This window comes from Acromyrmex echinatior, chromosome 4, assembly GCF_024713525.1.
Source record: "Acromyrmex echinatior isolate Ae372 chromosome 4, ASM2471352v2, whole genome shotgun sequence".
Classification (NCBI taxonomy): Eukaryota; Metazoa; Arthropoda; class Insecta; order Hymenoptera; family Formicidae; genus Acromyrmex; species Acromyrmex echinatior.
In genome coordinates, this window is record NC_141855.1 from 9,238,062 (window position 1) to 9,260,659 (window position 22,598).

General features: G+C 34.2%; 1 protein-coding gene across 2 annotated transcripts in view; it reads left to right on the forward strand.

Annotated features, from left to right (window-relative positions):
• Positions 1–15,513, forward strand: part of LOC105152413 (uncharacterized) — a 260,147-nt gene extending 244,634 nt beyond the window's left edge. For both annotated transcript variants that reach the window (XM_087405971.1, XM_087405972.1), the window contains exon 8: positions 15,208–15,513. In XM_087405971.1, coding sequence (XP_087262097.1) covers positions 15,208–15,364 — 157 coding nt within the window. In that variant the 3' untranslated portion in view covers positions 15,365–15,513. The remainder of the gene's footprint in view (positions 1–15,207) is intronic.
• Positions 15,514–22,598: the final 7,085 nt, after the last annotated feature.

Sequence of the window (22,598 nt, forward strand, 5' to 3'; positions counted from 1 at the left end):
AAGTCTTAACGTCTCGCCACAAACGAGACGAGCGCCGGCGCGGCACGTCCGCGTGCCATTTGCTCTTGTCGCGGCAATAACTCGCTGGCGCTGAAATACTTGCGGGAATTTAAAAAAACACGGGGTACACAGGGCGCCGGTTAACTTCCGCAGAAATTATTAAGCGGCGTCTGTATTACCAGCACAAGGAGAGTTGTGCGCGAAACGTGCTCTCGGGATGTAACGATCGCGAACGCGCCAACCTCGCGTGATCACACCATCTCCCGTTCTTCTCCTGCATTTCTTTCCTTCTATTTGTCCATCCTCTGATTCGAATGACCCTCCAAAGGATATTGCGTCTCTTTGCAAGAGCGTTCTCTCGCTCATTCGACTCCTCTCGTTTCAGTTCTTTCTGTCGAGCTTCTCGATACCGGCGTAAAATGTCCACGCTGTTCTTTCGTGACATGCAAAAAATGATAGGAATTCGAAAGCAATTTTATTGTTGAAAAATGTCCTTTAGTAATAGTTTGGAAAAGCTATTCCGTTTTTCAAATATTTTTTTCAGCAAAAAGATACACGCATAATTTGTTACTTGTACGTGTATAATAATATGATAATAAAAAGGGGTTTTGTACTCTCTAGTTAATTTATTGAAATTAATTTATAAATATCGCACATATCCATATTATATATATCATTCTCTTATTTTTAAAATAATAATACGACTGAAAAAATGTGATTTTCAAATTATTATCATATTATTGTCAAATGAGTAGTTAGGTAAACATTTCTCTATCAATCATCAAAAATGAATTAATTTAAAAAAAAATCATTGAAATCGTCACACTATAAAGAATAACTTTTTAGGGATTGTAAAATGAAAATAGTAATAATATTTGATCATGTGTTAAAATATATTCTTTTTATTATTCATTAATCGATAACTTTCTGTCATGTTAAAATTTAGTTTTCCCTTTTTGTTTGGAAAACTTACTTTTTTGAATTGTGTCACTTTTGAAGTAAAAAAGCAATAGCAATAAAATATAATATATAAAATATTATGTATAAAAGTATATACAAAATAAAAATTAATTAATATAAAGATCTATAGCTTCAAGAATAAATATATTTTTGTATTATATCAATATTGATATGAAATATTTTAATTAACTAAAAAAGATATAGATATAAATATAAATATCTTCGACTTATTATTATGAAACAGCATTGGGTGTATCAGATTACTGTTTCATGTTACACTTGTCGATTTATCTGTACACGTATCAATTCGATTTGCTCGCTATTTACACTAAATCATTCCCCGATGTTGGTCGGACCGAGCCACTTCGAACGACCCCTTTCTTCACATTTCTTTTTCGTTTCTGTTCAGAATTCTCTCTCTCTCTCTCTCTCTCTCCCCTCCCTCCCCCTCCCCTCTGCCTCTCCCCCCTCTCTCTCGTCACTTACCAACAATTTTGCCTTCTCTATCATACATTCGCATAGAGGTGAGAAGCTACTATAGCTTTTGCGTCGAGAACTTTGCCAAAGGCACAAAAATGAAAGTGCTTACCGTCGCAGTGTCGACGACTCTTGCTTGAAAGAAAAAGGCGAGCGTGTCTGTGAACGATAATGTCTCTCCTTCTTTCTTGATCTGTGAGCCTCCTCGCCCAACCGTGACAGAGATGGACCACATGTAAGACTGAATTTAGAAAAATTCTAGTTTTTTTCCTTTCCCCTCAAATAAAGAATCAATGATACCTCGATATCATTGTAACCGAGACGACGTTGTCGACCGACTTAGTGATCTTATTAACTTATACAATTTTTCTTTGTGTAATAAATTTACAGAGAACGTTCCTTATTTTATATTTCTTCTCTTTTATTTTTTCAAAAGCTGAATCATAAAAGTATTTTCTCTTTATTTTATATATTTTTTTATAATACCTCGAAAAAGAATTATCCAATTAATTAGAACATATGAGAAAAAATATCTAAAAATTTAACTAAATAGAGCTGAAAATAATTTCGTTGGACTATCAAAATAACTATATATAGAACGTTCATGTATGCAGCAAGACGTTTAGATATTCTGACAATTGGTTTTGAGTGTCCTACATAATTACTTCGATTCAACAAAATTATTTTTAGATATCTCTATCTATGTAGCTTTTAGATATTTCAATAAAACCACACTGAGAAAAAAACGCTATTGATTCAATTAAGATCTATATTACGAGCTGTCACTAACATAAGTAATTAATTCATGTATATTTTTATTGAAAATCTTGATTATTGAAATAATAATTTATGCCTTTATATATATGTCAATAAAAATATACATGAATCACTTATGTTAGTGACAGCCCATAACATAGACTTTAATTGAATCAACATCATTTTTTTTCTCAGTGCATATAATCTTCTTCCCATATAATCTTATTTTTCGGTAGATTTTAATCTATTGAGATTTTAATACATCAAAATGTGTTATGTTTATTGTATTATTATATTAAATTACAATAATGATGATATAATAATGATGATAGAATGATATATTAATATACTATATTTCTATTATTAGAATATACATATAATAATTTCATACAACACAACATAATATAGCTCGACTTGAATTTTTAATGAAAAAACGTAGAAAAGAACTTCTTTCCTGCTCTGTAAAATCACGTAACCCGTCCACCGTATTCATGCGAGACGCAAAGATAACTCCAGTATGAGTACTCGCGATACTAGCACGAAACGTCAAATCCCGGCGGTACGTCCGTTTAAAACAGAAATACGTAACACAGCGTATATACTCATTAGCTCTTTTAATGGCATCCCGTCATATTTCATACAGCTCGCGTGTATTCCGCTGTATCCCGAAAGTTTCAAGTCGCTCTCGCGAAAAGTTACAAGTCATGTGGGAAAAAAACTCCACAGTACTAAAATGTTCCGCCTTGTTTTCCGCCGTATGGCGCATCATAAACCATGCCGTTATACCGTCCCAAACTTTTAATTCGCCGTCGACGAATGAGACCGCGGTGTGTAACAGCTTGTAAGTCCACCATATACGAATATATTTGATTGAATTTATAGTTCAACTTTGCGATTTAAATTTGTAAAAATTCAAATCTGTAGTACAACATTTATTAATTTTAAGATAGTATAAGATGATTTCGATTTCTAAAATTCAATATTTTAAAATTTTTAATTGAAATATGGTGTTAAAATTATCTGGGGAATTATTTTACATTTGTCTCTGTATTCTGTTTTATAAATATACATATCATTTCATTTATATTACTTCATAAATATGATTCATGATCAAGGGAAACATTTAACCGGCTCAACCATCTATCAATAACAATTTCTACGTATCGTACATATAATACAGGCGATTTGGATTTCTAAAATTCAATTCCGAAATTGAAATATTGTGTTAAAATTATCCGAGAAATATTTTATATTTGCTTTGCGTTGCATAAATATACTTACATTGTCTCATAAATATGATTCATGATCAAGGAACATTGTTATATATTTACCCGGCTTACCCATCTGTCAATAATATTTTCCATAATCGAATGAAGCCATAGTGCCCGTGAACTATAATTATCGCTAATGGTTGAATTGATAAATTGTCCATCATTATGCGTTCTAGTCACAAACGTCAATTATTACAACAATATAATTACAATAATCAGGGGGTATTATGATGGATGGGAATCTTTGAATTTGTGAACGTATGACGTATTTTTATTGACATTCTAGAAATTTATGTATACACAATAACGTATATACACAAAATAACATACGTGAACGTACGAGATATTCTAGAGGCGAATTTTTCATTTACGGCAGCGGAACTGCTGTTTTCGAACCGCCAACGCGTAACGGATGTATACGAACGTAAAATAATAGCGACAATTAACGTCCGCATAAACGCTGCGTGCCCGATGATCGACCGACGTCGCGTAATGACACCCTCGGCTCACAACAAGGTAATATCAAGCGCGCGCTCAGCTCCAGGGCGTGGTGACAAATGATCCACGAGGAGCGGCTCATTTACTATCCGTCTCTCGCAGGGAGCGACGTTATTTTTATTTATTCGCGACTACTGCCGCCGCGAGGAGATTCTATCCTCCTTAACTCGTCGCGCTCATGCTCGATGGGGTGTCTGTACGCGAAGGTACGCGAGCTTTTCCATTCTTTAAATCCCCCGGGAGCCGCGTCGAATGCCGTAGCGTTTTCCCCGGGAGACTCTTCGGTGCCAGCTACGCGGAATGGCTTTAATGCCGGCCGCGAAAAGGGAGTCCCCTTCATCCAACGACATCTCACCACCTCGTGTGTCACCCTCCTACTCTGAGCGCCACCCTCCGAGCTTGGCACGCTTCTTTCAGCCCTTCTTTCTTGCGCCATTCGTGCTTACGGGTCCCATCGGCACTCGCTAAAGCGCCGGGCACAATGGGGATCGTGTGGAGATAAAGTGGATCGATGGATTCTCGTCCAAAGAAAACGGTCATATGGCGAGACATGTTTGTTAACGTGACGTTTGAGATAAGGCTCCTTCCATTGTTTAATTTCTTGTTTAACTTTGTTAACTCAGCTACTGCAGCTAGACTTGATAATGCGGTAATGTTACACGATCCAAATAATCTAATGCTTTTACGTTTCGCGTTAATATGATAAGAAGTGAACTTTGTTTTTTCATTGCTCATCTTCATAATGGATAAGAAAAAGCTAGCCTCGCTTAATAGCTTAACCGAGAGGATTCCGAGATTTTGATGCGTATGACCGTATCAACTGACTTAAATGCAAATCCACGTGGCTTTAAAATGGGAACGAGAGAAGTCCATCAGGTGATTCATAGTTCTTTTTTTTCTGCAATTTCCAAGAATAACGGATTATGTCGTTTCACTTTTGCTACTGAAAATGGGGTTGATGGTTCTCTGCTTACTCAAACCACCCTCCTCTTATCTTTCAATATGACATTAAGTTCAGCATTAATATTATTATTATTTCTCTTTTTTTCTCTAATAATATATTTACATTTAGCGCACACAACATATAACAATCCTAGTGCTCGCACAGCTTAACCGCTTTGTCTCTCTGTCTATAATGTAAATAATAGCGATTGTTTATATGCCGGGAGGCGTATGGCGCGGCGTACTGTCAAAATCCATACGTCAAAGGGATATAAATCGTCCCTTATATCTTCATTCAAAGTGGCAATTTTCGAGGGAGAGTTGCTGCTGGCAACGATCACAAGTGGAAAAGCCAATGCGAGAGCTTCATTTCGGAGAGGTACCTACGGCACAAAAATAGTCGGGTGGTGCACCGCTGACCCTCATTCTCTCGTCGGCGATCGGAATCAAAGCTACAAAAGCTGCAGTGATATATTCGCTGGTCGACCGCAAAGCCGATTCCGGCAAATCATACGTATACCGCACATATACGTGTGCGACCCGTGTCGCACAATGTGTGTACGTGTACGTATGTACGAATGTGGCTCATGTTCAAAGCCGCACACGTATACGCAAATATACGAGCACGCAAGAGGAAGTCCCATCAGGTAACGATAGCATCATGTTCGTGGCATTACCTTAGTCCCAATTTGCATTACTCTCTCGGTTCACAATTATCGATATATTGTCCGCTTATGTCAACCAATTATTTACTCACCTATACAAAGAAGGGGAGGGGGGGAGAGAGAGAGAGAGAGAGAGAGAGCGTCTCACTTTTGATATCCAATGTTGTGAAATTAGAAATTTGTTAAATATCTTACGATCCCGGATGCGAACGCATAGTAAGATTATTATTGTTCCTCTTCTCACGCGATATATTATAATACATAACTATAGTGTAGCACAAACTACGTTCATTCTCGTGGAAATTTAATTTCGCGAGAATTTCCTAATCGCATGCAACGTTATATCGATCGTCTCGACGACAGACTAAAATAAAATTGAAATTTTCGCATAAAGTAGACGGCATACTTTTATAAAGTTATCTTTAACATTGAAGGATCTTCTCTCTTCCTGGAAATATTTTTGCTTCTTTGAAACGGACAAAATATTATTTATATAAACCTTCTGACGGTCCCTATTATCGTTTCAAAATTTAAATAAATAGTAAATTTAATGATGTTTATAAAATAGTTAATTGAGATTTCTAGAGATAATAACGCCTCACTAATAGATGGAATTGCAATCGACTTTTATGCGCAAATACACGGTTATGCAAAATAATTCCATGCAAAATGGTTATATTATCGTAGTAAAGCAGTTAATATGCCGAGCAATAAATACGCGGTCGAAATTATAGAAATGTATAACACGTGCTAGTTAAATACCGTGGCTGATATACACAATATTTGAGTACATTACATAATATTGTGTGCATATACATAATATTTTTCAATTTGTCAAAATTATAAGAGTTGTCAAATTATTAATTCCATTTGAATATATGTTTTTCAAATAATACAATATTTAAGAGAAATCAGGGGAAATAATTATTTCATAATACATGTAAATTATATTGCTTTTTTTATCACTAATAGATCTTTTTTAAATATATTTTTTAAATTTTATACATTTCCTTGATATATGTAGAAAATATTTATTAACAAAAATTAAAACTAAAATATTGAAAGGATTATTTACTATAATTAAAAGAGCTTCAAGATACTTTGAATGACATCTACCGTATTCCGATCCAGGTATAACTCAATGGATCAAGCAGTTGAGAAGCTCTAATGATAAACCTTTAAAGAATGAATTATAGTACAAATAATACAGATATATATAATATTATAGACATTTATTTAACATGAAATAAAATAATAAATAATAGAGTTAAAAATTGCAATGTCAATGGATATTATTTTTCAGAATGTACGCAAGAAAGATCGTTTATCGATACTGTCTGCAGCATGAATAAATAATATTACTATCAGTCGAGAATATTGCGATAGTAGATAAATTTGTATAAATATATTATTATGTTTACTATTGAATCTGTGTCGCAAGATTCCACTATCGATAAACGTGCATCTGCAATTTTCACGTGCTGGAAAACGCACATGCATATCTCCATGTTTGCGAGTCGGTCAAGTCACCCTCGACTTAATTAAAAAAGAAAAGGCTAAGGTTGAATGAAAAGGTACATTCGGCAACTCTGTACATACCAACTTTACATAAAGCATGAGTCCGACGGAGTCTACCGACTCCGCGAATGCATCTGATAATAAATTAAAGAGTCAACGATGCAGCTGCATATGCATTCGTGCATAAGTACTCATCTACTAAGATGATTTGCCTAATTTGTCCGTTACATCGGCGAAAGGTTAATTAATTCGAAGTTCCGAACTGGAGTCAGAGAGCGAACTCCTGGGAGATCGGTCGATTTGATACCTTGACATACGTTTAATTAATCACGCGCTAATTAACTTTGGCGTGATTAACTGCCCGAGTTTTTTTCCATGCAGATTTTACCGAAAAGAATCAAGTTTATCGCACACACGTTGTATCCTCTCTTTTATAAATCACTCTCTGTATTCCTGCTGCGCGTAGAGATGAACGTGAAGAGTCACGCGTGAATACATTAAAAACGTTTCCTACTGTAGACGCGATCGTGAACGACGATAAAAACTTTGTTAACGGAAATAAAACCTCGACGATAATTGCCACGGCGAATTTTTTCACGTGCAACTAGACGTAAATTCCTCGCTCGACGGTATCATAATTTCACAATGTTAAACTAACTCGTGTGTATTACAACAGGAAGAAAAAGAATTATTTAATGTATACGTTTCTCGCAAAATTTCTCTGATAAAAATATTTAAAAAATTTAACTGAATATTAATTTGAATCTTGCAGTTGAAATATAATCAAATGAATTAACGCTAATATGAAAAGTGAAAATTATAATAAACCTTGTAACATTCTGCTTTCCATTGTTAAAATTCACATTAGAACTGTATAGTTTTTATGTTTCTGAGGAACGATCAACATGGATGAAATATTTGCTACGGTGACCGTTACGGCATAAAAAGCGCATAAATTATCCTAACGACCTGCGAGCGCGTGAATGTAAATTATTTAAGGACTTAATGAAAGCACCAAGCGAAGAATTAAACTTTTCACGTTGTCATTCGGTGAATGCAATTTCCTTTTTCGGAAGTTGCATCAATGTGCATGAAAGCGATATAAATGGCCTTAGGTACGCAGATCGATATGTGTAAATATTGGTAAATTGCATATGCTTAAACAGTCTGATTTGTTGTCCTATAATTTAAGGTCATTACCAGGTACATAATTATGAAACACGATGGACTTGGGACGATTAAATTAAGGTTAACGCAATTAAACCCGTCTGTCATCGCACCAATTTAATCTCTTGATCACTGTGGACTTTCAGAAATAAATTACATCATTTATTGTAATGAGTGCCTCAATAAAATTATTAATAAACTCATTCGCTGTGAGAAAGAAAATTTTTACTTAAATTTGTCACAAAAGCCCTGTTATATAAATTTATAATGCATACAGAAAGAACAGTTTTGTTGAAGTATTTAAAATTTATCTATATATATATATATAGATTTAAAAATAATTTTGTTGGACTATTAAAATAATTATGTAGAACGTTCAAACTGGTTAATTGCTTGAATGTCAAAACTTTTTGCAAGCATTGCTCACCATGCTTTTTCTATATAATTATTTTAATGGTCCAACAAAATTATTTTGAAATCTGTATCTCGCTAAATGTTTAGACATTTCAATAAAATTCTTTTCTTGCATTATTTAAATATAATAATTTATTCAACAGTAAAAATTATCTAATATTAATAAAAACAAAAAATGATATTAATAAGAATATTGTATATTAATAAAAATTATAAAAGTACATCAGCAGAGTTTCCATACCGATTCAAAAATTTTAACTACTCCACTGCTCTGTGGAAAAACTCATGTAGAACTTATCGCGACTGCAATCGTTTTGAGCACGACGAAACATTTTGATGCAATACTTGAAACGTACAAGATACAAAGTTGTAAAGCAGCAAACTTGGGCAATTAAATTTCTCGCTCTCAAGCGCGCTATAAAAAATTATCTTGCGGTTGGACGACCATAAAGAGCAGACTCCACTTAGCATGCCCGCAGTTTCCAAGCAATATTTGCTGTGGTAAAATTGCAAATTTTAATTTACGAGAAATAAATCTAAAACGATATAAGCATAAGATTTCTTTTTCCATAGCTTTGACGATGAAAAAGTACTATTGATCGTGATATGTGATTTATATACAATTTTCAATAATAATATTTTCATATTTATTATATTTATATTTTCATGTACCTAAATGTAATATATTTATTTATGAAAATATAATAAATAACTACAAAACAAGTCCGAGCAAGAAAAAAACTTATTTATATATCTGACGCATGACGAATTCCCTGCGGAAAAAAATAATACGCACGAATATATTTTACATATCGAACAGATGTTTACGAAAACATTTTGAGAAACTTCCACGGAAGGCTGAACTCGAATTATTTATCGGATCTTCGTTCGCCGCACAGAACTTTGCAACACTTTGCAATATTCACTGATGCGACTTCTTCTTGATGATGACGAGCAGAAACTTTATGTGTTATTGCTTTAACACGAACCAATATTGGACGATACATTTTATTAATATATCTAATATATTAAATATATCAGATCTACACCGAATCAACTTGTAAACGTTTACTTTGTTGGATTTTTTTCCTGTGGCATTTCCGCATTACGCAGTCACATTTGAAGCTCGTTACCTCGCGTGTAATCAGCTATGCCACTTTTATCACCCCTTGTTGATAGGTGACACGTGTGCACATATCGTTTACATACTGTAATATTTTACATAAATGACGTTTAACGACTTCATTATGAACAATCCTTATCGACCTTAACTTAACAAGATCTTCCAGAAAAAATGTTCACACGGATCTCGATGATATCGGATGCTTAAATTATACGTATACTCGAAATCCGATACGTGTGTATACAAACGCGCGTTGCGCACGGTTAGTGTAACACAGTTATTACTGACGTGTAGTTACTAGCACGGCTTTAGTTGCTTTTCAATATGCGGGTACATGTTGTTCGTGTACACGGATTTTGTAATACACGTGAGACCTGTAGTCGTGTCAGATTACACCCAGCAAAAACGGGAGAGATATCCAATAATAAAAACGTACATCGCACACATGTTGGTTAAGTAACTCGGTTTAACGAACGGCTTGAATCCTTTGATCACTATACCAAATAATTTAGATTTTTTTTATGCATGAAAGTTAGTTTAATAGGAAACATGTGCGCATGAGTAAAAAAAAAATTCATTGAAAGTACGAATTTCTGCTTCGTCTATAGATTTTTTAGTCAATTTACGTGAATGACTTTTTCAGCGCAATGTTTATTCCACTGAATAATTTTTGTAACATTGAACATCCAATTCTGAATATACCTCAAAGTAGCAAAAACAACTTTTGTAAAATATAAAATTTGTAAACACTTGTTTAAAATAGCTTGAGATTAAGTGAATAAGTTATTCTATCATTCATTCGTATCGTAAAAGTTATTATTAGGCAGTGATATTGAAACTTTCCCGTTCATGTAAAAGTAATTCTAGATTGATTAAAGAGTCTTGTGCTATGTAAGAGCACACCAAGAGATTCCGAGTCTTAATTATAACACTATATATATATATATATATATATATATATATATGCGCATGTCTGTGGAGAGTCGAGAAGATAGCGGAATTTACTCGAATTAATAACGAGATCCAGATTAATAATAGAAAGTATGGGAAACGCGAGAGAGCAAAAGTGCGATAGCGTCTATCGCGTCAGTGATTCACATACGTTTATATTATACAGATAAAACAAACGCCTCTTTGAAACGCCCGTTAAAAAACGATACGTTCTCGTCGGCAAGACGTACATGGGACTTAGTGGTCGGGAAAGCTCTCGCATTTACGTCTTGCCGTCGGTCAAAGAAAGCCTTCGCCACGGCTGCGCGTCCCCCGTGAATAACGTTCGTTATTCGTTCTGGAAGTGAGTTTATTACATTGTGAGCAGGCACTACGGGGTTTTATAACATAGGTACCGGCAAGATATAAAACGTCGTTGGCATACAAAGTGCAAAAACTCAACCAGGTAGGGAATCCTTTCTCACGTACGTACGTTTGATGTACAGTTCTCTCTCCTTCAACTTTCTTATCTTCATTTATCTAACATTTTCGTATAGAAGAATCTGAAGCTATCTTCACAGCTATGAAGAAATAGAATGATGGATCCTATCACTGTGTTCTTTAACAAATTGATTTTTCCTAAGCAAAAATTTAATTGCTTGTCACTGTCTTTAAGAAAGATTGTCAATCTCATTCAATAATCTTTTCATTCAAATGTCAATTTCTCGATAATACAATCTTACTTAAATTAAAATTTTACTATTTTTATTTCGAAAACGGATTTCATTAAACTCTCCTAAAATTTAATAAAGTATTTTTTGAATCGGTATTTACTTAATTTTTTATGCTATTAATTAAAATTATATCAAAAAGTGGTCGACTATAAATTTGTCAAAAATTGTTCTAGTGTTGATTTCTTCTTTGAAAATACCCGGCACGTAAGCTTGATCGATATCTCGCTACGTTGTAATTACCATTACTGTAACAGCGCCGTGATTAAAAAAGTAAACTGCTCAGAGCAAAACGAGAAATTCTCCATAGCATTCATTGCTTTTAGATCGATTCTCGATATCGAATAACCAAGAGAGAAGATGGATGAAACATAAAGTCTCTCAGAAAATGCAAAAATATCAATTACGCTTTGTAGTCATTGCATAGTTCATTTCATGCAAATAAATTTGAAACTATCTTGATGTTATTATATATTATTAAATTTTGCTGCAAGTTTTATTTTTACACATAAGTAGCATATTCCAACGTGACGTGAATTTGAATTTGTTAAATTGTTTATTATTTTAAACGGTATAAAATAAAAAATAAATAGGGTCGTATAAATGCAAGGCAATATAATTGATATCAAGGTTTATAACGAACAATTACAGTTTAATTCAGAAGATGAATTTTATTTTAATTACATAAGTACATTATAATTTTCAAACGTTTCGACATACAAAGTCTTCCTCAGTAATAAATAATAATAATTTTATATTCTCTTGGAAAAAGTCGAACATACATAATAAGAATTGTCGCTCTAAGCTGATTTTACATACTCGACGTATTAAAATAATAAACGGTATTTGAATAAGATTATTCCTTATTACGGAAAATTTTAGATCCTTTAAATATATACATGCATTAGGTGCTACATTTCGCAGAAACTCATCAATTATTAAAAGTTTTCTAATTTTATTTCAAACAAATTTGAAAAACTTTCACACAAAAATTTGATTTCAATATTGCCCACAAATCTATGAATTGTTTGAATACTTTTATTAAAACAGGCAAAGATAAAATTAAAAAAGAAGATCACTCAAATGTTGTGTATAAAATAAATTGTCTCGACTGCAATTCTTCATATGTAGGACAGACAAAAAGGAAATTAAAAATTCGTTTAAAAGAACACAATAATGACATAAAAAAACCAATTAATGCTATATCTGTTATCTCTCATCACAAACTAGATCACGATCATAGGATTGATTGGGAGAATATAATAATTTTAGATTCCGAACAATCATATCATAAAAAGACAGTCTCCGCGATGACACATATCAAAAGATAAAAAATGAGTTTGAATAAATAGAGCGATACAGAATGCTAACATTTATCTACCAATTATTGAAAAAAGCCTTTCTACTCTCCAATAAACTATTCCCCTTCACTTTTCTTCCCTCTCCTTTCCTTACATAATTTATAAAGACTGTCATAAGATACGTGCCATCACATTTTGTCAAGAATAGTTCTTACTAAAAAGTTTTTCAAGACTTGTTATTAATTTACATTAAAAACTCCGAATTATACTTTTGGCATAAAACATGTGGTAAAATATGTGGTAAGCTAAATCTAAACAGATTTTTATCGACAATATATCAAAAAGTAGTAGATAAAAATTTTGTTCTCTTTTTTTAAATTTAACTCGAATCTGGAAATTCCGTATTTTTCACACGAAGTCTCACAAATCTTCAAGTAACAAGAAATCTATTTCGTCAATAAAAATCGTTCAATAAAATTTCGTTTCATAAGCGAATGTAAATTTGTTATCTTCAATTCTAGACTTAAAATATTGTCAACTCGTTTCATAAACGAACGTAATTGTCATCGTCAATTTTGGACTGACAAAGAATTGTTCATATTCTTTTTTATAACATCGTTTTATATTTTATTGTACTAATGATAATCAAGACTTGACCGAAACGTTTACTTTATATTAAAAATTGTTAAATGTATGACTTTCGCTTAAGACATTTTGCGTTGTGGCTGTATGCTCCTTATTATTTATATTTTTTATTTCAAACAATCTTATAATCAATATCTTTGCTAATTTCTCTGGAAGAAATACTAAAAAAATACATTAATTGAGAAAGAATGTTTAAAGAAACAATACAACTTATGCATCAGTATCGATTTTGCGATGTATCTCTTGCTCAAAATCTGTTCGTGAGAAGACGGACGATGTACCATAATAACATTTGGTTTCGCATCACAGTGCGTTCGACGGCTGTATTATAATACACAGAAAATACATGGTGTGTATTATATTACATACACAGAATTCGCGGCGAGACGAGACGAGACGAGAGCGCAATCGCGTGACTAGGCGCAGACAGGGGCGAGGAAACATTATTGAGCACGTGCACATAAATGTTTCTGAACAGGCTCGTATTTTACTTCATTCCGCACGATAAGAACCTTCCACCACCGTGATCCGAACAACTCATTTCTGACAACCCATTCATCGTTTTCCGCGGCACGTAACCTACTCTCCACGATTGCGCACCACTTTCAGACGCAGTTGGAACAGATAGAAAACGGAGGTACATTTTCAATTTCATTATACGTTTTCTATTATCCATCTTATCGTAGATTTTTCAAAGCATAATTAAAAATTTGATGAGTTTTTGGTCAATTTCTGGTCGCGCTTTCGACGTATTATAAGTTGTGTTCTAATGCATTTTTTAAACATTCACTCTTTCGACAAAAAATTTGCAAGATGCAGACATTTTTAATTTAATGTAATATTTAGTGTAATATTTATTTTTATATAATTTAATATTAATTATTGTGATTTATAATTAATATAATTAATATTAATTAATGCAATTTAATATACACTGTTAAATTCATAATATCAAATTATACCCAATTTGAATTATTTTTATTTATTTCTATAAATCACTACTGGTCTTACTCAATATGTTGTTAATTTAATTAAAACAATGGAATTAAACAAATGAATTCAAGAAAGTATATTAAATTTAACTTAAATTTAGTTTATTATTAATAAGCATACATTAATATTTATTTTGAAACTAACTCCAGAAATGGATTGATTTACATTTTGACGTACATGATGAAAGTTAAAAATAACAAAATGTTTAATTCAAGAGATTGGATTATACTATATTGCTTCTTTAATATCTGACAGAATAATAATATAATATAATAACTTTTAATAATATAATATAACATAATATAATATAATAACTTTTCTTTGCCATACATTACTTAAAGAATTTTACGATAATACATTCAAAATAATACACTCAAGTTTTCCGTATTATTTTGTATATTATAAACTTGAAAATAAATTGATAAAATAAATTATATCATTGTTACTCAATCCACTACTAAGAGTGTTTACAGATGTTTGTAGCTATTAGAGATACAGAGTATCCCAACACTATCGCGCTATTCCTCTTGATTATTCGAGAATCTGAAACTCGAGAATAAACTAAGAGAGATGATCGTTGTTTTAATGTTAAAATATCGCGATAATTCTTGACTTGCAATAGTTGAAAATTCAAAAATATTTAGAAGATACAAATAGATAACAATTATTATCTATTCATACCTTTAAAATTTTTAAATATAGTATTACGTTAGAAAATCTATTGTCTAATATTTTCAAAAAATATTAGACAATAGATTTTCTAACGTAATACTATACCAGAAATATCTCACAATAACGTATCGAACTTGTTTAAAGTTTGTTTAAGGTAGCAGTTCTTCGCGCCTTCAAGGAAAGATACAGAAATGAGATTTTATTTCCCTCAACGTTTTCTGAGCGTGCTTTTGCTGCTCGTCGCTTTGACGTGCGCCACACAAGCCAGCAACCTCCAAGCGAAGCGTTCTGTCTGGAATGATATCGGAAACACATTGAACAACATCGGGCAGACAATCAAGGGTACCATGAAAACCGGAATCGACTCTCTATTCTACCAACATTCGACTGCCGATCCCGAAACGACCCAACCGACCTTGGAATCAAACTGGAACGAAACGACACTATTAGGTCGGAATGAATCGGACTATCGGGAAATCATAAATGTACCTATCAGATGCCCGCCTAATCATGTATTAGTAAAAAATCGATGTAGGATCGCAGCTCGTCGACGATAAGATTCCGTCAGGTTTCAGATAACATCGAAGATATCTTTCACATTTTTATCTATCAGTAATTTTAAAATCTTATATTATTGTATTATATATAAATTCTCAAATTTTATTGAATTCTCCTTAAATAACAATTTTCAAGAAATATATTATTTTTTAATTAATGTAAATTATATTTATGATTATAATTCATTAACATAACCCAGAGAATGTCTTATATATTCAGATTGCATAACTCTGAGAAAATTTAATTATTCGCAATAAGCGATATGACTTGAGAGTTACAGCTTGTCTATTATTAAGGCCTTTAACGTACACGTATTTATGGAACGAAATGTAAACTATTTCATTTACGTTATATCGGTATATGTATTTGTGTTAAAAAATAACATAATTAAACGTTTCATAATGATATTAATATCAATTAGCAGAAATGTGTTGGTTGTTAAATAATTATCCATTATTCTATATTACTATGTAAGTTTTGCTAAACTTAAAGCACAAGTACTACTACTACTTTATAATAGTACGCTTGATATGTTTTATACTGGTATGTTTATCAGGTAAATCACGATGTCGACATCAGTCTTGAATAATAACATAATTATACACTTTATAAGCATGGTAATATCATTCACTGACACTTTGATATAAATTAGTAATTAATTTTTTCAACTATAAAGGAATATTTACCTGCTATTTAACGTACATTTATACTACTACACTCGCGGGATTTGATTCATTTCGAAAATGTTTATTGCCGTCTCTCGTAATTAAAAATTATATCCATATTGTTTATGCATTTTCTCGCTTGCCACTCACGTTCGCATAAATATCATATAAAATCGGGCGGAATCTCGTTGTCGTTGTTTAACATTTTCTTTTACGATCTCCGGGTAATATTTCGCACCCGAGGCCCGCACTAAGTACTCGTTCGATTTCTAAATTACACCTGTCACGAATATAAAACGAGAGTTACAGTATGCGATAGATCAGGCGGTATAATAATGACGCGGCGATACATATCGAATTCTCTTTTAATGACTGTATCGCGTGTAAACTGTAAAAACGCGATGGAGATAGATAAGCGTATACATTTGTAGGATTAATATATCGTTTACTTCCCTGGCCGCGCAAAACGCCGCTGCGCTATTGTTTCCCTTATCTGCCGCGTATTTCCTCAATTATCAATTACCAATTATTATGCTCGTGACACGGCTCTTCACGCACACGAGAAACCATACACTCGCTAATAACTTACTAATACTTACACATATATTAAACAATTAACGTGCATTCACATTTGTGAATAAAAATCATAAAAGTTGATGCAATGGGTAATATTGTATTAATAATATTCTTAGTCGAATATATATAATTTGCTCATTTGCTATTATAATTGTAATTTTTGAAATTGCAATATTTAAAAAACAATTAAAATGTTAATTAAAAAATATACTTTAAAAGAATATAATTTTATTCCTCTGTAATCAGTTATCACAGTTGCATTTAAAAATTAATTTTACAAATTTTAATGAATCAAAACATTCAAAATTTTTATTTTCTGAAAAACTTGTAGCAAATAAGCGATATGAAATATAAATTTATTTTTCTAAAATTCTTTCAATTTGTAATAAGAGGTAATAGCATCAATTCGAATCGATATACATTATTCTTAATATTCTTATCTTAAATATTTTAAATTTATGTTTGAACAATTTTTTCTTATTGAGATCGATAGACACGAATATTTCACGAAACGACCAGCATTGTCTTTCAAACATCAGATCGCTTTCGTTACGCTATCGAAACGTTATTTTATCGTTATTTTACCGACTTTTCCACCTTCGCCATAAAACGTACTTCAGTGAAGACAGGGCTCGTTCGGAATGACTGATTCAATTCGCGCTTCATACCACTACTACGTTTCTTACACAACAAAGCGCTCTCGTGCTTCGCGGTGCTTTCGACTCGTCGCCGTGCGATATGTCGGTGTTGGGAGACTCCATATAAAGTACAGCTGTCGCTGAATGGAACGAGACCTGAATTTGCGTGATCGCTAATTGTGACTGCAATGCCTCTTTGTGACCAGCGCGCTCCTACACTCTCTACTTGCACACGTATCCGTAGAGAGCCGGCCAGATTTCCTGCTCATTGTCAGAAGTAGACGGCCCTCTCGGCACTTGTTGCTCGCACATCGACATTTGTCTGGCGCACCATTATATCGCGCTGCATTTCACTTCCGACGCCCGCACTCTTTGTCAAGTTAGGCTCGCGCCTCCATGTCGCGCATCGAATCCATGAAATGTGCATCCGCGTGTTTTGTCTTTTCAAGCGAGTCCTAGAAGAGTAACATGCAGCTACTGGAAGAGAAAATCATAAAGGGACATCGTGTTGCAATAACCTTATGCGTATTGTCTTTCAGCTTCAGGAGTTAAAATAAAAGAATATCAGAGAATCAGAATCATGTTTAACGAGATAACTTAAAGCGAAGTAGTTTATATCGAGATATTTTCAATCAAAATTTGAATCTTATATTTTTTTGTATAAACCTCATATGTCTATAAATAATGTAAATAAAATATAATGTTAAAGAAAATTAATTAAATCTAAATCAATGTATATAAATTATCTAAATATTGATAACGAGCCAATCTTTTATAGAAATCTAATGGCTAATTTATTACTGGAAGACAATAATTAATTGCTTATTTAGAGTACTAAAGACATTAAATAATAGTGTTGTTAATATTAAAAATAAGTAATTAATTACTGTCTTTCAGTATTAAATTGTCAGTGTTCGATTTCTGGAGATAAGAGATGGCACGCACGAGATTATAGTAGCGAAAATCGTTGGATCCTCATAGTTTTACATATGTAAAATCGCAACGAAAAAAAGTATTTTTTTCTTAACATTCCAAGAATGTGATGACATTCCGTTATAATTCACCATCACATTTCATCGTGCATTATTCTCGTCGGTATGGTAATCCTTTCTTTGCTTCGCTTTACGAGCACCGTCTTTATTGGATTTTTGCGACCGACGACGTTTCTGTATTCGACTTCTGAAAAGAATGTTTCATCGCTACTATTCGAAAAAGTAACTTCGAGCGACTGTTCCTTCCCTCTATTTTTTTTTTATTGCAGCTACTACTTGTTATTGCCGCATGTTCGGGTAGATCTCACGGCTGGGAATTCTTGGTGAGATGTCTTTTGTGATAATTTGAAATTCAAATAGAAGGTAACATAATGCTTATAAACGATACGAAAATAAGATGAAATTCAATGTGTGAATTTTTGACAATTTTAAAATTGAAAGCACAAATGTATATACAAGTTGAAATCCTCCTTATGAATATTGGAGATCCTTATCGATAAATTATCAAAGGATATTACAAAATCTACTCTACTTTAATAATTCCTTAACGAATAGTCAATTAGAAGGAAATTTCGAGAAACGTTATCATTTATTATAATCTTGTAATATTCCGCAATAATGTAGTATGGCAAATCTTGTATTCAATTTTGAAAAATCTATTTGAATTAGATGAACAATAATTCGTTGCTTATTCTCTCTCTCTCTCTCTCTCTCTCTCTCTCTCTCTCTCTCTCTCCCTCTCTCTATCTCTCCTCCCTGGTGAATATTTTGGAAGTCACGTTGTCTACAGACAAGTATTAAGATATTTCGGGTCTTATCCTGGATGCCTAGGTAATTTTCCGGACATTACCCATGACTTCGATTAACGGCTGACTCCAAGTATCTGAGTGCAGAATGAAAAGAACATCACTCTTTGACTTAAAAGCAGAAAAAGAATATTATCCCTGCAATGTAAAATATTGGTTTTTTTTAAGTACAAAAATGCTCACTTTCGTCTTACTTTAACAATGATACATAATTCATTAATATAAGGGATATAAAAATTTTGTATTTGAAACTTTAATAGGACGACTAGTTCCAGAAATAGTTTTTATTAATCAGTTATCTAATCTTTTTGCGATATTTCCATGAAGTCTTCAAAGTAAATCTGCAAATTAAAATAAAGAATTTTTTAATAATAATTAATGAAATATAAAAAAATATTTGCTGTACAAGATTTAAAAAAAATTATGTTAGATATTATAGATATAATTGTTTTTAAGAAAAAAATACAAACTATTTTCATGCTGAGGTCAATGGGTCATTATTCTTACTTTCTGTTCTTTGTTTCATTCATCTGTGGAATTCGCATTTGTAATCTGCGTTGGATGACTACTAATAAGTACGATATCGGAAACTGATAGTAATTAGATCGTTGCAGTCAAAGCTAATAATAATGCACGAATTACTATTCATAAGCCGCGCCATGCTTACAGCATCCAGTTATAGCAATTACGCGTTCAAACGATCGTTTAAAGAGTTGAAAGCCCTCTGAGATATTTACCGTCTCTCCTGTGGAAAAGCGGAATACATGAATTGCTTCTCTCTCTCTCTCTAATTTAAACTTCCAAAATTTGCAAGGTAATCACTAATTTAAACTCGTATTTTCGGCTTGAATAATCATATAGTAGCATTTTAGAGTGTACGAAATATACGATATAGAAACGTTGTAGACGTTAATAACGGTTCTAAAGCTGCCTAAAGTTTTGACAGAACATAATGTCATGTGACACGGCTAATTGCCTCTATACATTTTCACAATGATGAACCGCTATCTCTCGTGTAAGTAGAACACTTGCGTGTTAGTCAGACGAAACTGTAGAACCAGTTGTGTGATAAATATTAAGAAATCTTGATGGCGAGTACTCATATTTTTCAAGGCAAACTTTTATTTTTCATACTTCTTCTTTAATCGATTTCTTCGTTCAAACAGTTTTATTTATGAAAAACACAATCTACCGTGCGCAATTTTTCTTTTACAAACAGATACATATTTACGCGCGTATCAAAATTACGTAAACATATCAAAACGTTTGCATAATTTATTCTGCTATAACATACGTTTCCGCTTTGTAATGGTTCCATAAATTTTCTCCTCTCCACACCTTTCCTGTGCAGTGCCTCTTTTTATACCGCCTCTCGTCGTTAGACTATCGGACATCGACCAAAAACACCGCCCTGAATTTGTCCGGTGGCCATAGGCTTTCAGATCCGGCGGCGTCTCTTGACGTGTTCCCGAAAGAGGCAAACTAGTTTGCTCACGCCAGAGCGACACGATCGCCGTCCAAATACCCTCCCGCCCACGTTGTCTGGGAAAGCGCTTTTTTACATTTTTGCATATCCATGAGCGTCCCGGCTCGCGCGCGGTGAGCTAAGTCCGCAATATCGATAACCCATAATCGTCGTCACTCGTCGCTGCCGCCGCTGCCGCCGCCGCTTCTAACCGCCGTTATGAAACGTGCCGAAGCGAGGCTCGGGCATAAGTCTCGCGGCAAATCCAATATCCACAAACAGGCGTGCATGTGCAATGGGCAATCAGATGCAGCCGGGAGAGTGCATCCGGATGTTAGGACGCGTCTTATCGATTCGGTTGGTCGCACGATCGTCCAAAAGCTCCTCGTCCAATCCTCTTTCTATCACTTTTCTTCGTTCTGTCTCTGGCGTATAAGACGAAGAGAACGTGGAGGACGACGGTGACGACGGTGACGGCGACGGCGACGACGACGACCTGCTGGAAGAGCGACGTTCACGGGGGGGCAATGCCGCTTTGAAAATCGATAAGCGCCTCCGCGTAGAGTCGACCAGTCAGGGGCTTTTCGGTGTATCCGCGCGCCGGAGATCCTGGCGGGGGCGCCTGGTGACCTCGAAACGCCAACGCCAGAGGATCCCCGAGCGTAATTTCGCCCCGATGTGTCTATCGATATACTCTCACGGCGGAGCCGAAAGTCGCCGCCGTAAAGTTCCGCGGACCGATGTCGATGACAGGATTAACGCTCGGCGATGCCGCCTACATCTCTTGCCCGGGAGGAGCCGAGCCTTTCTCAATCGAGGGAAAACGCGAGGAAACTCACGGAAATAGAAGCGTTTCTGCGAAGAGTTCTCTCTGGCAATGATATTCTCGGAACTCTGAAATTAAATATAACTGACTCATTCCGGAAACGTATACGGGCAAAATTTAGAAAATGAAAGTCACCTTCTGTAAATGTACATTGTTTTTAATTATTTACTCAGAATGTATATAATTACATATATATATATAAAGTTTAATCATTTATGCTATTATTGATACATCAAATGATATCGATATTAATAATAATATTGCCAGTAACATAATACGTATTGTATATAATACGTATATGCCATATGCTCTCATTTCTAACATTTATCATAAATACCTACGACGTTTTCTTATAGAGTCTGCACGTTAATACGTATCGTATACCGTCACCGTAATCTGTGTCGCGTCATAATGTACAAAAACACGTTAATGATCCACATGTCAGTTATTAATAAATTCGTGCCAATCAATCTAATTTCCGCAACGCGATAATTATAATTCGAATATCCGTTCAGAATTGTATATCTACGTTTGTGGTGGTTCAAGAAATATCCAGACGGGATGGGATCAGTTTGCCGATATCCCCGATGGATTCTATAAATTCCTGGCATACTTCTCCGGAAAGCGGGAGCAACCCTGGGATCGACCGACCGAACGCCCGATATAATAGCGCGCTCTGGTTACGCGCGGCAAGTCTCGAGAAGAAAAGAAACGCGAATCCGATGGCCGAAGAGAGACGAAGGGTAAAGACGAGAGAGAGAGAGAAAGAGAGAAGGGGGGGAGTGGAGGGAGGGATTCGCTCCAAGATTTTCCGACCCTCGATCCCTCTCCCTTTTGTGCAATCGAGCGCCGCCGCTTGCATACAAAGGGAAGGGAAATTGCAGAGAGCGGCTTCGAGGTCGCGCTCTACGACATTGCGCCCTTATCCGGCTTACGATTCCGGACGCTTCTCGCAAGAGCGGGCTCGTCTCCTACCGAAGGAGCGCAACTAACCCACCCCTTTGAGGCA